This window comes from Salvelinus fontinalis, unplaced genomic scaffold, assembly GCF_029448725.1.
Source record: "Salvelinus fontinalis isolate EN_2023a unplaced genomic scaffold, ASM2944872v1 scaffold_0092, whole genome shotgun sequence".
NCBI lineage: Eukaryota > Metazoa > Chordata > Actinopteri > Salmoniformes > Salmonidae > Salvelinus > Salvelinus fontinalis.
In genome coordinates, this window is record NW_026600301.1 from 468,310 (window position 1) to 484,628 (window position 16,319).

Genomic DNA, 16,319 nt, shown 5'->3' on the forward strand with positions numbered 1-16,319 from the left:
GACGTGACAGTCCAGCTGGGCCCTGTCTAGACGTGACAGCCCAACTGGGCCCTGTCTAGACGTGACAGTCCAACTGGGCCCTGTCTAGACGTGACAGTCCAACTGGGCCCTGTCTAGACGTGACAGTTCAACTGGGCCCTGTCTAGATGTGACAGTTCAACTGGGCTGTGTGTTTCTACGGTCCTCATAGTAGAGAGTTCTGGGCCCTGTCTAGACGTGACAGTCCAACTGGGCCCTGTCTAGACGTGACAGTCCAACTGGGCCCTGTCTAGACGTGACAGTTCAGCTGGGCCGTGTTGCTACGGTCCTCAGAGTAGAGAGTTCTGGGCCCTGTCTAGACGTGACAGTTCAGCTGGGCCCTGTCTAGACGTGACAGTCCAACTGGGCCCTGTCTAGACGTGACAGTCCAACTGGGCCCTGTCTAGACGTGACAGTCCAACTGGGCCCTGTCTAGACGTGACAGTTCAACTGGGCCCTGTCTAGATGTGACAGTTCAACTGGGCTGTGTGTTTCTACGGTCCTCAGAGTAGAGAGTTCTGGGCCCTGTCTAGACGTAACAGTTCAACTGGGCCCTGTCTAGACGTGAAAGTCCAACTGGGCCCTGTCTAGACGTGACAGTCCAACTGGGCCCTGTCTAGACGTGACAGTTCAACTGGGCCCTGTCTAGACGTGACAGTCCAACTGGGCCCTGTCTAGACGTGACAGTTCAACTGGGCCCTGTCTAGACGTGACAGTTCAACTGGGCCCTGTCTAGACGTGACAGTCCAACTGGGCCCTGTCTAGACGTGACAGTTCAACTGGGCCCTGTCTAGACGTGACAGTCCAACTGGGCCCTGTCTAGATGTGACAGTTCAACTGGGCCCTGTCTAGACGTGACAGTTCAGCTGGGCCCTGTCTAGACGTGACAGTTCAGCTGGGCCGTGTGTTTCTACGGTCCTCAGAGTAGAGAGTCCTGGGCCCTGTCTAGACGTGACAGTCCAACTGGGCCCTGTCTAGACGTGACAGTTCAACTGGGCCCTGTCTAGACGTGACAGTTCAACTGGGCCCTGTCTAGACGTGACAGTTCAACTGGGCCCTGTCTAGACGTGACAGTTCAACTGGGCCCTGTCTAGATGTGACAGTCCAACTGGGCCCTGTCTAGACGTGACAGTTCAACTGGGCCCTGTCTAGATGTGACAGTTCAACTGGGCCGTGTGTTTCTACGGTCCTCAGAGTAGAGAGTCCTGGGCCCTGTCTAGACGTGACAGTTCAACTGGGCCCTGTCTAGACGTGACAGTTCAACTGGGCCCTGTCTAGACGTGACAGTTCAACTGGGCCCTGTCTAGACGTGACAGTTCAACTGGGCCCTGTCTAGACGTGACAGTTCAACTGGGCCCTGTCTAGATGTGACAGTCCAACTGGGCCCTGTCTAGACGTGACAGTTCAACTGGGCCCTGTCTAGATGTGACAGTTCAACTACATTTAAATGTGTCCCCCATGTCCACAGTGTGTCCGGATCCCCCTTTCCTGCGCTACATTTAAATGTGTCCCCCATGTCCACAGTGTGTCCGGATCCCCCTTTCCTGCGCTACATTTAAATGTGTCCCCCATGTCCACAGTGTGTCCGGATCCCCCTTTCCTGCGCTACATTTAAATGTGTCCCCCATGTCCACAGTGTGTCCGGATCCCCCTTTCCTGCGCTACATTGAAATGTGTCCCCCATGTCCACAGTGTGTCCGGATCCCCCTTTCCTGCGCGACATTTAAATGTGTCCCCCCATGTCCACAGTGTGTCCGGATCCCCTTTTCCTGCGATACATTTAAATGTGTCCCCCATGTCCACAGTGTGTCCGGATCCCCCCTTTCCTGCGATTTATTCAAACGCCAGTATAAATCTACACACGGTGGAACGGGCAGAATATGAAAACACAACAACTGATGGCAGAAACTAACTACTGGGAGCTAATTAGCCAGCTAACCTCTGTAGTTAGCTAGCAAGCGACGCTAAAGGGATTGCAAAAGGGTTAGTATAACTCTAGTCAAAAACAGACAAACTGTTCTTCTAAATATTAGCTGGCATTTATAAAAGGCCGGTGAACACGTTCCTCACACGCTAGGACCGCATCACCTCCAACGGTATAATGAGAAAGGTGCCTCTCCGTCCAAAACACACGTTTTCTGGAGACTTGTGGGAGGAGTGCTGAGGAGTAGCCCTCTGATGCCCTTTCAGTAGCCTGATTGGTCCAGACTGAGGAGAAATCCACACACAGTGGATCCCTGACCAGCCCCTGAAGGGGTCAGATAGATCTGATCACAAATCAGAACACAAAGCCACTTGTGTGCGTCTAGACTCGTCTTTTCAATGTGATCTTTGTATTCTGATAGCAGAAGTTGCATATATAAGGTGTCAGGCGTAGACACGACCCTGGAGACAGCTGTTACTGCAGGGGGAAGGGGGCTGCTACAGCAAGGGGAAGGGGGCTGCTACAGCAGGGGGAAGGGGGCTGTTACAGCAGGGGGAAGGGGGCTGTTACAGCAGGGGGAAGGGGGCTGTTACAGCAGGGGGAAGGGGGCTGCTACAGCAGGGGGAAGGGGGCTGTTACAGCAGGGGAAGGGAAGGGGGCTGCTACAGCAGGGGGAAGGGGGCTGTTACAGCAGGGGGAAGGGGGCTGTTACAGCAGGGGGAAGGGGGCTGTTACAGCAGGGGGAAGGGGGCTGTTACAGCAGGGGGAAGGGGGCTGTTACAGCAGGGGGAAGGGGGCTGTTACAGCAGGGGGAAGGGGGCTGCTACAGCAGGGGAAGGGGGCTGCTACAGCAGGGGGAAGGGGGCTGCTACAGCAGGAGGAAGGGGGCTGCTACAGCAGGAGAAGGGGGCTGCTACAGCAGGGGGAAGGGGGCTGCTACAGCAGGGGGAAGGGGGCTGCTACAGCAGGGGGAAGGGGGCTGCTACAGCAGGGGGAAGGGGGCTGCTACAGCAGGGGAAGGGGGCTGCTACAGCAGGGGGAAGGGGGCTGCTACAGCAGGGGAAGGGGGCTGCTACAGCAGGGGAAGGGGGCTGCTACAGCAGGGGGAAGGGGGCTGCTACAGCAGGGGAAGGGAAGGGGGCTGCTACAGCAGGGGAAGGGGGCTGCTACAGCAGGGGAAGGGAAGGGGGCTGCTACAGCAGGGGGAAGGGGGCTGCTACAGCAGGGGGAAGGGGGCTGCTACAGCAGGGGGAAGGGGGCTGCTACAGCAGGGGGAAGGGGGCTGCTACAGCAGGGGGAAGGGGGCTGCTACAGCAGGGGGAAGGGGGCTGCTACAGCAAGGGGAAGGGGGCTGTTACAGCAGGGGGAAGGGGGCTGTTACAGCAGGGGGAAGGGGGCTGTTACAGCAGGGGGAAGGGGGCTGCTACTGCAGGGTCATTGACGTGTAGCAGGCCCCTCTGACCAATTACCTGAATTAAACCTCAGAGTACAGGGTTTCTACTGTCCTAGACCATCACAAATCTTGTTGTCCTAGACCTAGCTAGCCGATCATAGATCTAATGTCCTAGACCTAGCTAGCAGATCATAGATCTAATGTCCTAGACCTAGCTAGCAGATCATAGATCTATTGTCCTAGACCTAGCTAGCAGATCATAGATCTATTGTCCTAGACCTAGCTAGCAGATCATAGATCTATTGTCCTAGACCTAGCTAGCAGATCATAGATCTATTGTCCTAGACCTAGCTAGCAGATCATAGCTCTGTCCTAGACCTAGCTAGCAGATCATATATCTATTGACCTAGACCTAGCTAGCCGATCATAGACCTATTGACCTAGACCTAGCTAGCCGATCATAGATCTATTGTCCTAGACCTAGCTAGCAGATCATAGATCTATTGTCCTAGACCTAGCTAGCAGATCATAGATCTATTGTCCTAGACCTAGCTAGCAGATCATAGATCTATTGTCCTAGACCTAGCTAGCAGATCATAGATCTAATGTCCTAGACCTAGCTAGCAGATCATAGATCTATTGTCCTAAACCTAGCTAGCAGATCATAGATCTATTGTCCTAAACCTAGCTAGCCGATCATAGATCTATTGTCCTAGACCTAGCTAGCCGATCATAGATCTACTGTCCTAGACCTAGCTAGCAGATCATAGATCTATTGACCTAGACCGGGCCCATTCTATATTCTGATTGGGAGAGGAGCCCGTCATTCAGGGCGAGTGGGACCAGTGATTGGCTGTCTTACGTAGCGGCTGTCTCTCCTGGCTGTAGACGTGTATGTCCATGGGAGAGAAGATGTCCGAGTGGACCTCCCTCCGATCCTCCCCGGTCTCTTTCTGACACGAGTGGATGGAATGAGTGCTCCAGTCCGTCCAGAAGAGAGTCTCCTCGTACAGCGTCAGAGCAAAGGGGTGAGGGAGGTCTCCCTTAACCACCACCTCCCTGGAGACACAGAGACAAGACACTAGTTTAGTACTGTGGTAGCAGTAGTCCTCCCTGGAGACACAGAGACAGACACTAGTTTAGTACTGTGGTAGCAGTAGTCCTCCCTGGAGACACAGAGACAAGACACTAGTTTAGTACTGTGGTAGCAGTAGTCCTCCCTGGAGACACAGAGACAGACACTAGTTTAGTACTGTGGTAGCAGTAGTCCTCCCTGGAGACACAGAGACACTAGTTTAGTACTGTGGTAGCAGTAGTCCTCCCTGGAGACACAGAGACAGACACTAGTTTAGTACTGTGGTAGCAGTAGTCCTCCCTGGAGACACAGAGACACTAGTTTAGTACTGTGGTGGCAGTAGTCCTCCCTGGAGACACAGAGCAAGACACTAGTTTAGTACTGTGGTAGCAGTAGTCCTCCCTGGAGACACAGAGACAAGACACTAGTTTAGTACTGTGGTAGCAGTAGTCCTCCCTGGAGACAAAGAGACACTAGTTTAGTACTGTGGTAGCAGTAGTCCTCCCTGGAGACAGAGACAGACACTAGTTTAGTACTGTGGTAGCAGTAGTCCTCCCTGGAGACACAGAGACAAGACACTAGTTTAGTACTGTGGTAGCAGTAGTCCTCCCTGGAGACAGAGACAAGACACTAGTTTAGTACTGTGGTAGCAGTAGTCCTCCCTGGAGACACAGAGACAAGACACTAGTTTAGTACTGTGGTAGCAGTAGTCCTCCCTGGAGACAGAGACAAGACACTAGTTTAGTACTGTGGTAGCAGTAGTCCTCCCTGGAGACACAGAGACAAGACACTAGTTTAGTACTGTGGTAGCAGTAGTCCTCCCTGGAGACAGAGACAAGACACTAGTTTAGTACTGTGGTAGCAGTAGTCCTCCCTGGAGACACAGAGACAAGACACTAGTTTAGTACTGTGGTAGCAGTAGTCCTCCCTGGAGACACAGAGACAAGACACTAGTTTAGTACTGTGGTGGCAGTAGTCCTCCCTGGAGACACAGAGACACTAGTTTAGTACTGTGGTAGCAGTAGTCCTCCCTGGAGACAGAGACAAGACACTAGTTTAGTACTGTGGTAGCAGTAGTCCTCCCTGGAGACACAGAGACAAGACACTAGTTTAGTACTGTGGTAGCAGTAGTCCTCCCTGGAGACAGACACTAGTTTAGTATTGTGGTAGCAGTAGTCCTCCCTGGAGACACAGAGACAGACACTAGTTTAGTACTGTGGTAGCAGTAGTCCTCCCTGGAGACACAGAGACAAGACACTAGTTTAGTACTGTGGTAGCAGTAGTCCTCCCTGGAGACACAGAGACAGACACTAGTTTAGTACTGTGGTAGCAGTAGTCCTCCCTGGAGACAGAGACAAGACACTAGTTTAGTACTGTGGTGGCAGTAGTCCTCCCTGGAGACACAGAGAGACACTAGTTTAGTACTGTGGTAGCAGTAGTCCTCCCTGGAGACACAGAGACACTAGTTTAGTACTGTGGTAGCAGTAGTCCTCCCTGGAGACAGACACTAGTTTAGTACTGTGGTGGCAGTAGTCCTCCCTGGAGACAGACACTAGTTTAGTACTGTGGTGGCAGTAGTCCTCCCTGGAGACACAGAGACAGACACTAGTTTAGTACTGTGGTAGCAGTAGTCCTCCCTGGAGACACAGAGACAAGACACTAGTTTAGTACTGTGGTAGCAGTAGTCCTCCCTGGAGACACAGAGACAGACACTAGTTTAGTACTGTGGTAGCAGTAGTCCTCCCTGGAGACACAGAGACACTAGTTTAGTACTGTGGTAGCAGTAGTCCTCCCTGGAGACACAGAGAGAGACACTAGTTTAGTACTGTGGTAGCAGTAGTCCTCCCTGGAGACACAGAGACAAGACACTAGTTTAGTACTGTGGTAGCAGTAGTCCTCCCTGGAGACACAGAGACACTAGTTTAGTACTGTGGTAGCAGTAGTCCTCCCTGGAGACACAGAGACAAGACACTAGTTTAGTACTGTGGTAGCAGTAGTCCTCCCTGGAGACAGACACTAGTTTAGTACTGTGGTGGCAGTAGTCCTCCCTGGAGACACAGAGACAGACACTAGTTTAGTACTGTGGTAGCAGTAGTCCTCCCTGGAGACACAGAGACAAGACACTAGTTTAGTACTGTGGTAGCAGTAGTCCTCCCTGGAGACACAGAGACAGACACTAGTTTAGTACTGTGGTAGCAGTAGTCCTCCCTGGAGACAGAGACAAGACACTAGTTTAGTACTGTGGTGGCAGAAGTCCTCCCTGGAGACACAGAGAGACACTAGTTTAGTACTGTGGTAGCAGTAGTCCTCCCTGGAGACACAGAGAGACACTAGTTTAGTACTGTGGTAGCAGTAGTCCTCCCTGGAGACAGAGACACTAGTTTAGTACTGTGGTAGCAGTAGTCCTCCCTGGAGACAGACACTAGTTTAGTACTGTGGTAGCAGTAGTCCTCCCTGGAGACACAGAGACAAGACACTAGTTTAGTACTGTGGTAGCAGTAGTCCTCCCTGGAGACACAGAGACAGACACTAGTTTAGTACTGTGGTAGCAGTAGTCCTCCCTGGAGACACAGATACACTAGTTTAGTACTGTGGTAGCAGTAGTCCTCCCTGGAGACAGACACTAGTTTAGTACTGTGGTAGCAGTAGTCCTCCCTGGAGACAGACACTAGTTTAGTACTGTGGTAGCAGTAGTCCTCCCTGGAGACAGAGACACTAGTTTAGTACTGTGGTAGCAGTAGTCCTCCCTGGAGACAGACACTAGTTTAGTACTGTGGTAGCAGTAGTCCTCCCTGGAGACACAGAGACACTAGTTTAGTACTGTGGTAGCAGTAGTCCTCCCTGGAGACAGAGACAGACACTAGTTTAGTACTGTGGTAGCAGTAGTCCTCCCTGGAGACACAGAGACACTAGTTTAGTACTGTGGTAGCAGTAGTCCTCCCTGGAGACACAGAGACACTAGTTTAGTACTGTGGTAGCAGTAGTCCTCCCTGGAGACACAGAGACACTAGTTTAGTACTGTGGTGGCAGTAGTCCTCCCTGGAGACACAGAGACACTAGTTTAGTACTGTGGTAGCAGTAGTCCTCACCGGAGACAGACACTAGTTTAGTACTGTGGTAGCAGTAGTCCTCCCTGGAGACACAGAGACTAGTTTAGTACTGTGGTAGCAGTAGTCCTCCCTGGAGACAGAGACAAGACACTAGTTTAGTACTGTGGTAGCAGTAGTCCTCCCTGGAGACACAGAGACAGACACTAGTTTAGTACTGTGGTAGCAGTAGTCCTCCCTGGAGACACAGAGACAAGACACTAGTTTAGTACTGTGGTAGCAGTAGTCCTCCCTGGAGACACAGAGACACTAGTTTAGTACTGTGGTAGCAGTAGTCCTCCCTGGAGACACAGAGACACTAGTTTAGTACTGTGGTAGCAGTAGTCCTCCCTGGAGACACAGAGAGACAAGACACTAGTTTAGTACTGTGGTAGCAGTAGTCCTCCCTGGAGACAGACACTAGTTTAGTACTGTGGTAGCAGTAGTCCTCCCTGGGGACAGACACTAGTTTAGTACTGTGGTAGCAGTAGTCCTCCCTGGAGACACAGAGACAGACACTAGTTTAGTACTGTGGTGGCAGTAGTCCTCCCTGGAGACACAGAGACACTAGTTTAGTACTGTGGTAGCAGTAGTCCTCCCTGGAGACACAGAGACAGACACTAGTTTAGTACTGTGGTAGCAGTAGTCCTCCCTGGAGACACAGAGACACTAGTTTAGTACTGTGGTAGCAGTAGTCCTCCCTGGAGACACAGAGACAATAGTTTAGTACTGTGGTGGCAGTAGTCCTCCCTGGAGACACAGAGACACTAGTTTAGTACTGTGGTAGCAGTAGTCCTCACCGGAGACAGACACTAGTTTAGTACTGTGGTAGCAGTAGTCCTCCATGGAGACACAGAGACTCGTTTAGTACTGTGGTAGCAGTAGTCCTCCCTGGAGACAGAGACAAGACACTAGTTTAGTACTGTGGTAGCAGTAGTCCTCCCTGGAGACACAGAGACAGACACTAGTTTAGTACTGTGGTAGCAGTAGTCCTCCCTGGAGACACAGAGACAAGACACTAGTTTAGTACTGTGGTAGCAGTAGTCCTCCCTGGAGACACAGAGACACTAGTTTAGTACTGTGGTAGCAGTAGTCCTCCCTGGAGACACAGAGACACTAGTTTAGTACTGTGGTAGCAGTAGTCCTCCCTGGAGACACAGAGACAGACACTAGTTTAGTACTGTGGTGGCAGTAGTCCTCCCTGGAGACACAGAGACAGACACTAGTTTAGTACTGTGGTGGCAGTAGTCCTCCCTGGACACACAGAGACACTAGTTTAGTACTGTGGTAGCAGTAGTCCTCCCTGGAGACACAGAGAGACAAGACACTAGTTTAGTACTGTGGTAGCAGTAGTCCTCCCTGGAGACAGACACTAGTTTAGTACTGTGGTAGCAGTAGTCCTCCCTGGGGACAGACACTAGTTTAGTACTGTGGTAGCAGTAGTCCTCCCTGGAGACACAGAGACAGACACTAGTTTAGTACTGTGGTGGCAGTAGTCCTCCCTGGAGACACAGAGACACTAGTTTAGTACTGTGGTAGCAGTAGTCCTCCCTGGAGACACAGAGACAGAGACAAGACACTAGTTTAGTACTGTGGTAGCAGTAGTCCTCCCTGGAGACACAGAGAGACACTAGTTTAGTACTGTGGTAGCAGTAGTCCTCCCTGGAGACACAGAGACACTAGTTTAGTACTGTGGTAGCAGTAGTCCTCCCTGGAGACACAGAGACAGACACTAGTTTAGTACTGTGGTAGCAGTAGTCCTCCCTGGAGACACAGAGACAGACACTAGTTTAGTACTGTGGTAGCAGTAGTCCTCCCTGGAGACACAGAGACAGACACTAGTTTAGTACTGTGGTAGCAGTAGTCCTCCCTGGAGACACAGAGACACTAGTTTAGTACTGTGGTGGCAGTAGTCCTCCCTGGAGACACAGAGACAGACACTAGTTTAGTACTGTGGTAGCAGTAGTCCTCCCTGGAGACACAGAGACAGACACTAGTTTAGTACTGTGGTGGCAGTAGTCCTCCCTGGAGACACAGAGACAAGACACTAGTTTAGTACTGTGGTGGCAGTAGTCCTCCCTGGAGACACAGAGAGACACTAGTTTAGTACTGTGGTAGCAGTAGTCCTCCCTGGAGACACAGAGACACTAGTTTAGTACTGTGGTGGCAGTAGTCCTCCCTGGAGACACAGAGACAGACACTAGTTTAGTACTGTGGTAGCAGTAGTCCTCCCTGGAGACAGACACTAGTTTAGTACTGTGGTAGCAGTAGTCCTCCCTGGAGACACAGAGACACTAGTTTAGTACTGTGGTAGCAGTAGTCCTCCCTGGAGACACAGAGACAGACACTAGTTTAGTACTGTGGTAGCAGTAGTCCTCCCTGGAGACAGACACTAGTTTAGTACTGTGGTAGCAGTAGTCCTCCCTGGAGACACAGAGGCAGGTTAGAGGCTCCATAGAGACTGGGAGGGGGTTAGAGGCTCCATAGAGACGGGGGGGGGGGGGGGGGGGGGTTAGAGGCTCCATAGAGACAGGGAGGAGGATAGAGGCTCCATAGAGACAGGGAGGAGGATAGAGGCTCCATAGAGACAGGGAGGGGGTTAGAGACTCCATAGAGACAGGGAGGGGGTTAGAGACTCCATAGAGACAGGGAGGGGGTTAGAGGCTCCATAGAGACAGGGACGGGGTTCGAGGCTCCACAGAGACAGGGAGGGGGTTCGAGGCTCCACAGAGCCAGGGAGGGGGTTCGAGGCTCCACAGAGACAGGGAGGGGGTTCGAGGCTCCACAGAGACAGGGAGGAGGTTCGAGGCTCCATAGAGACAGGGAGGGGGTTAGAGACTCCATAGAGACAGGGAGGGGGTTAGAGGCTCCATAGAGTCAGGGAGGAGGTTAGAGGCTCCATAGAGACAGGGAGGGGGGGGGGTTAGAGGCTCCATAGAGACAGGGAGGGGGTTAGAGACTCCATAGAGACAGGGAGGGGGTTAGAGACTCCATAGAGACAGGGAGGGGGTTAGAGACTCCATAGAGACAGGGAGGGGGTTAGAGACTCCATAGAGACAGGGAGGGGGGGGTTAGAGGCTCCATAGAGACAGGGAGGGGGGGGTTAGAGGCTCCATAGAGACAGGGAGGGGGGGGGGTTAGAGGCTCCATAGAGACAGGGAGGGGGTTAGAGGCTCCATAGAGACAGGGAGGGGGTTAGAGACAGGGAGGGGGTTAGAGGCTCCAGCGACAGGGAGGGGGTTAGAGGCTCCATAGAGAAAGGGAGGGGGATAGAGGCTCCATAGAGACAGGGAGGGGGTTAGAGGCTCCATAGAGACAGGGAGGGGGTTAGAGGCTCCATAGAGACAGGGAGGGGGTTAGAGGCTCCATAGAGACAGGGAGGGGGTTAGAGGCTCCATAGAGACAGGGAGGGGGTTAGAGACTCCATAGAGACAGGGAGGGGGTTAGAGACTCCATAGAGACAGGGAGGGGGTTAGAGGCTCCATAGAGACAGGGAGGGGGGGGATTAGAGGCTCCATAGAGACAGGGAGGGGGGGGTTAGAGACTCCATAGAGACAGGGAGGGGGTTAGAGACTCCATAGAGACAGGGAGGGGGGGTTAGAGGCTCCATAGAGACAGGGAGGGGGGGTTAGAGGCTCCATAGAGACAGGGAGGGGGGGGGTTAGAGGCTCCATAGAGACAGGGAGTGGGGGGGGTTAGAGGCTCCATAGAGACAGGGAGGGGGTTAGAGGCTCCATAGAGACAGGGAGGGGGTTAGAGGCTCCATAGAGACAGGGAGGGGGTTAGAGGCTCCATAGAGACAGGGAGGGGGTTAGAGGCTCCATAGAGACAGGGAGGGGGTTAGAGGCTCCATAGAGACAGGGAGGGGGTTAGAGGCTCCATAGAGACAGGGAGGGGGTTAGAGGCTCCATACAGACAGGGAGGGGGTTAGAGGCTCCATAGAGACAGGGAGGGGGTTAGAGGCTCCATAGAGACAGGGAGGGGGTTAGAGGCTCCATAGAGACAGGGAGGGGGTTAGAGGCTCCATACAGACAGGGAGGGGGTTAGAGGCTCCATAGAGACAGGGAGGGGGTTAGAGACAGGGAGGGGGTTAGAGGCTCCAGCGACAGGGAGGGGGTTAGAAGCTCCATAGAGAAAGGGAGGGGGATAGAGGCTCCATAGAGACAGGGAGGGGGTTAGAGGCTCCATAGAGACAGGGAGGGGGTTAGAGGCTCCATAGAGACAGGGAGGGGGTTAGAGGCTCCACAGAGACAGGGAGGGGGTTAGAGGCTCCATAGAGACAGGGAGGGGGTTAGAGGTTCCATAGAGACAGGGAGGAGGTTAGAGGCTCCATAGAGACAGGGAGGGGGTTAAAGGCTCCATAGAGACAGGGAGGGGGTCAGAGACAGGGAGGGGGTTAGTTAGCCCCCTCCCTGTCTCTGTGGAGCCTCTAACCCCCTCCCTGTCTCTGTGGAGCCTCTAACCCCCTCCCTGGCTCTGTGGAGCCTCTAACCCCCTCCCTGGCTCTGTGGAGCCTCTAACCCCCTCCCTGGCTCTGTGGAGCCTCTAACCCCCTCCCTGGCTCTGTGGAGCCTCTAACCCCCTCCCTGGCTCTGTGGAGCCTCTAACCCCCTCCCTGGCTCTATGGAGCCTCTAACCACCTCCCTGTCTCTATGGAGCCTCTAACCCCCTCCCTGTCTCTATGGAGCCTCTAACCTCATCCCTGCCTCTGTGGAGCCTCTAACCCCCTCCCTGGCTCTGTGGAGCCTCTAACCCCCTCCCTGTCTCTGTGGAGCCTCTAACCCCCTCCCTGTCTCTGTGGAGCCTCTAACCCCCTCCCTGTCTCTGTGGAGCCTCTAACCCCCTCCCTGTCTCTGTGGAGCCTCTAACCCCCTCCCTGTCTCTGTGGAGCCTCTAACCCCCTCCCTGTCTCTGTGGAGCCTCTTAACCCCCTCCCTGGCTCTGTGGAGCCTCTAACCCCCTCCCTGGCTCTGTGGAGCCTCTAACCCCCTCCCTGTCTCTGTGGAGCCTCTAACCCCCTCCCTGTCTCTATGGAGCCTCTAACCCCCTCCCTGTCTCTATGGAGCCTCTAACCACCTCCCTGTCTCTATGGAGCCTCTAACCTCCTCCCTGTCTCTATGGAGCCTCTAATCCCCTCCCTGTCTCTATGGAGCCTCTAACCCCCTCCCTGTCTCTATGGAGCCTCTAACCCCCTCCCTGTCTCTATGGAGCCTCTAACCTCCTCCCTGTCTCTATGGAGCCTCTAACCTCCTCCCTGTCTCTATGGAGCCTCTAATCCCCTCCCTGTCTCTATGGAGCCTCTAACCCCCTCCCTGTCTCTGTGGAGCCTCTAACCCCCTCCCTGTCTCTGTGGAGCCTCTAACCCCCTCCCTGTCTCTGTGGAGCCTCTAACCCCCTCCCTGTCTCTGTGGAGCCTCTAACCCCCTCCCTGTCTCTGTGGAGCCTCTAACCCCCTCCCTGTCTCTGTGGAGCCTCTAACCCCCTCCCTGTCTCTGTGGAGCCTCTAACCCCCTCCCTGTCTCTGTGGAGCCTCTAACCCCCTCCCTGTCTCTGTGGAGCCTCTAACCCCCTCCCTGTCTCTATGGAGCCTCTAACCACCTCCCTGTCTCTATGGAGCCTCTAACCACCTCCCTGTCTCTATGGAGCCTCTAACCTCCTCCCTGTCTCTATGGAGCCTCTAATCCCCTCCCTGTCTCTATGGAGCCTCTAACCCCCTCCCTGTCTCTATGGAGCCTCTAACCCCCTCCCTGTCTCTATGGAGCCTCTAACCCCCTCCCTGTCTCTATGGAGCCTCTAACCTCCTCCCTGTCTCTATGGAGCCTCTAACCTCCTCCCTGTCTCTATGGAGCCTCTAACCCCCTCCCTGTCTCTGTGGAGCCTCTAACCCCCTCCCTGTCTCTATGGAGCCTCTAACCACCTCCCTGTCTCTATGGAGCCTCTAACCTCCTCCCTGTCTCTATGGAGCCTCTAACCTCCTCCCTGTCTCTATGGAGCCTCTAATCCCCTCCCTGTCTCTATGGAGCCTCTAACCCCCTCCCTGTCTCTATGGAGCCTCTAACCCCCTCCCTGGCTCTATGGAACCTCTAAAGGCTCCATAGAGATAGGGAGGGGGTTAGAGGCTCCATAGAGACAGGGAGGAGGTTAGAGGCTCCATAGAGACAGGGAGGAGATTAGAGGCTCCATAGAGACAGGGAGGGGATTAGAGGCTCCATAGAGACAGGGAGGAGGTTAGAGGCTCCATAGAGACAGGGAGGAGGCTAACCCCTTACCTGTCAGGGAGGAGGTTAGAGGCTCCATAGTGATTGGTTGATTACTGTACCTCCCAGTGCCGTCCAGATTGGAGCGGTGTATGAAGCTGAACTTTGCGTCCGCCCAGTACAGTTTCTCCCGGCTGTAGTCCAGCGTGAGACCGTTGGGCCAGTAGATCTCCTTATCAATGATCATGGCTCTGCTTGTACCGTCCATCCCCGCTCGCTCGATCTTAGGAACCTCGCCCCAGTCCGTCCAGTACATGTACCTGCAGAGAGAGAGAAGAACATATTAGTAAAGTTACCCCCAACTCTAACCCGTAACTCGGCCCGTGTGTCGGAAGTGATTTATAAACATTTACTGCAGCATGTATTCAAGTATTTCTGACGTTTTGTCTCATAGCTGGTAACGCACAAAGTAACATGAATCCTAACGTTGTAGCTAGCGATTAACCGTCACGCAGCAACACTGCCAGGCTGAACCTGTAGCCCCGGGCGGCGAGGCCGGGCCGAACCTGTAGCCCCGGGCGGCGAGGCCGGGCCGAACCTGTAGCCCCGGGCGGCGAGGCCGGGCCGAACCTGTAGCCCCGGGCGGCGAGGCCGGGCCGAACCTGTAGCCCCGGGCGGCGAGGCCGGGCCGAACCTGTAGCCCCGGGCGGCGAGGCCGGGCCGAACCTGTAGCCCCGGGCGGCGAGGCCGGGCCGAACCTGTAGCCCCGGGCGGCGAGGCCGGGCCGAACCTGTAGCCCCGGGCGGCGAGGCCGGGCCGAACCTGTAGCCCCGGGCGGCGAGGCCGGGCCGAACCTGTAGCCCCGGGCGGCGAGGCCGGGCCGAACCTGTAGCTCCACTCCTTCCACTGAGGGGATCAAGCGGGCGGCACACATGTGAGCCAGACACCCACCGAGACCCATTAACACACACTATAACAACCAGCGCCTGCTGGAATCCAGCGCAGTCTCTTACACCCCCCTAATCTTTTACAGGGAGGATGCAGAGCCAGGCCGACACACACAGGGCCAGACCCCCCCCCCCCCAAACACACTGCATGCCAACATGGTTTGGCTGTTATCCTGTGTGAATAGCTGCCAGTAACTTAGAGGATAAAGGACTTCAATACCTCCCTCTGGCAGGCCTTGGAGAGAGGAGAGCCGCAGAGAGAAAGGAGGAGGGGGGGGACACAGAGAAAGGAGGAGGGGGGGGACACAGAGAAAGGAGGAGGGGGGGGACACAGAGAAAGGAGGAGGGGGGGGACACAGAGAAAGGAGGAGGGGGGGGACACAGAGAAAGGAGGAGGGGGGGACACAGAGAAAGGAGGAGGGGGGGACACAGAGAAAGGAGGAGGGGGGGGTACACAGAGAAAGGAGAAGGGGGGGGACACAGAGAAAGGAGGAGGGGGGGGACACAGAGAAAGGAGGAGGGGGGGGACACAGAGAAAGGAGGAGGGGGGGGACACAGAGAAAGGAGGAGGGGGGGGACACAGAGAAAGGAGGAGGGGGGGGACACAGAGAAAGGAGGAGGGGGGGGGGACACAGAGAAAGGAGGAGGGGGGGGACACAGAGAAAGGAGGAGGGGGGGGACACAGAGAAAGGAGGAGGGGGGGGACACAGAGAAAGGAGGAGGGGGGGGACACAGAGAAAGGAGGAGGGGGGGGGACACAGAGAAAGGAGGAGGGGGGGGGACACAGAGAAAGGAGGAGGGGGGGGGACACAGAGAAAGGAGGAGGGGGGGGACACAGAGAAAGGAGGAGGGGGGGGACACAGAGAAAGGAGGAGGGGGGGGACACAGAGAAAGGAGGAGGGGGGGACACAGAGAAAGGAGGAGGGGGGGGACGCAGAGAAAGGAGGAGGGGGGGGACACAGAGAAAGGAGGAGGGGGGGGACACAGAGAAAGGAGGAGGGGGGGGACACAGAGAAAGGAGGAGGGGGGGGACACAGAGAAAGGAGGAGGGGGGGGACACAGAGAAAGGAGGAGGGGGGGGACACAGAGAAAGGAGGAGGGGGGGGACACAGAGAAAGGAGGAGGGGGGGGACACAGAGAAAGGAGGGGGGGGACACAGAGAAAGGAGGGGGGGGACACAGAGAAAGGAGGAGGGGGGGGACACAGAGAAAGGAGGAGGGGGGGGACACAGAGAAAGGAGGAGGGGGGGGACACAGAGAAAGGAGGAGGGGGGGACACAGAGAAAGGAGGAGGGGGGGGACACAGAGAAAGGAGGAGGGGGGGGGACACAGAGAAAGGAGGAGGGGGGGGACACAGAGAAAGGAGGAGGGGGGGACACAGAGAAAGGAGGAGGGGACAAACAGAGAGAGAGGGGGGGCACGCAGAGAGAGAGAGGGGGTTATTATGTGGTTATTATGGGTCGGCAGGTAGCCTAGTGGTTATTATGGGGTGGCAGGTAGCCTAGTGGTTATTATGGGGTGGCAGGTAGCCTAGTGGTTATTATGGGGTGGCAGGTAGCCTAGTGGTTATTATGGGGTGGCAGGTAGCCTAGTGGTTATTATGGGGCGGCAGGTAGCCTAGTGGTTATTATGGGGCGGCAGGTAGCCTAGTGGTTATTATGGGGCGGCAGGTAGCCTAGT

General features: G+C 54.9%; 1 protein-coding gene across 1 annotated transcript in view; it reads right to left on the reverse strand.

Annotated features, from left to right (window-relative positions):
* lrp6 (low density lipoprotein receptor-related protein 6) overlaps positions 1-14,013 on the reverse strand; it is a gene marked incomplete at its 5' end in the record, with an annotated part of 107,709 nt that extends 93,696 nt beyond the window's left edge. The window contains 2 exon segments of the mRNA XM_055911769.1: positions 4,198-4,394; positions 13,816-14,013. Coding sequence (XP_055767744.1) covers positions 4,198-4,394; positions 13,816-14,013 — 395 coding nt within the window.
* Between the last annotated feature and the right edge of the window lie 2,306 nt (positions 14,014-16,319).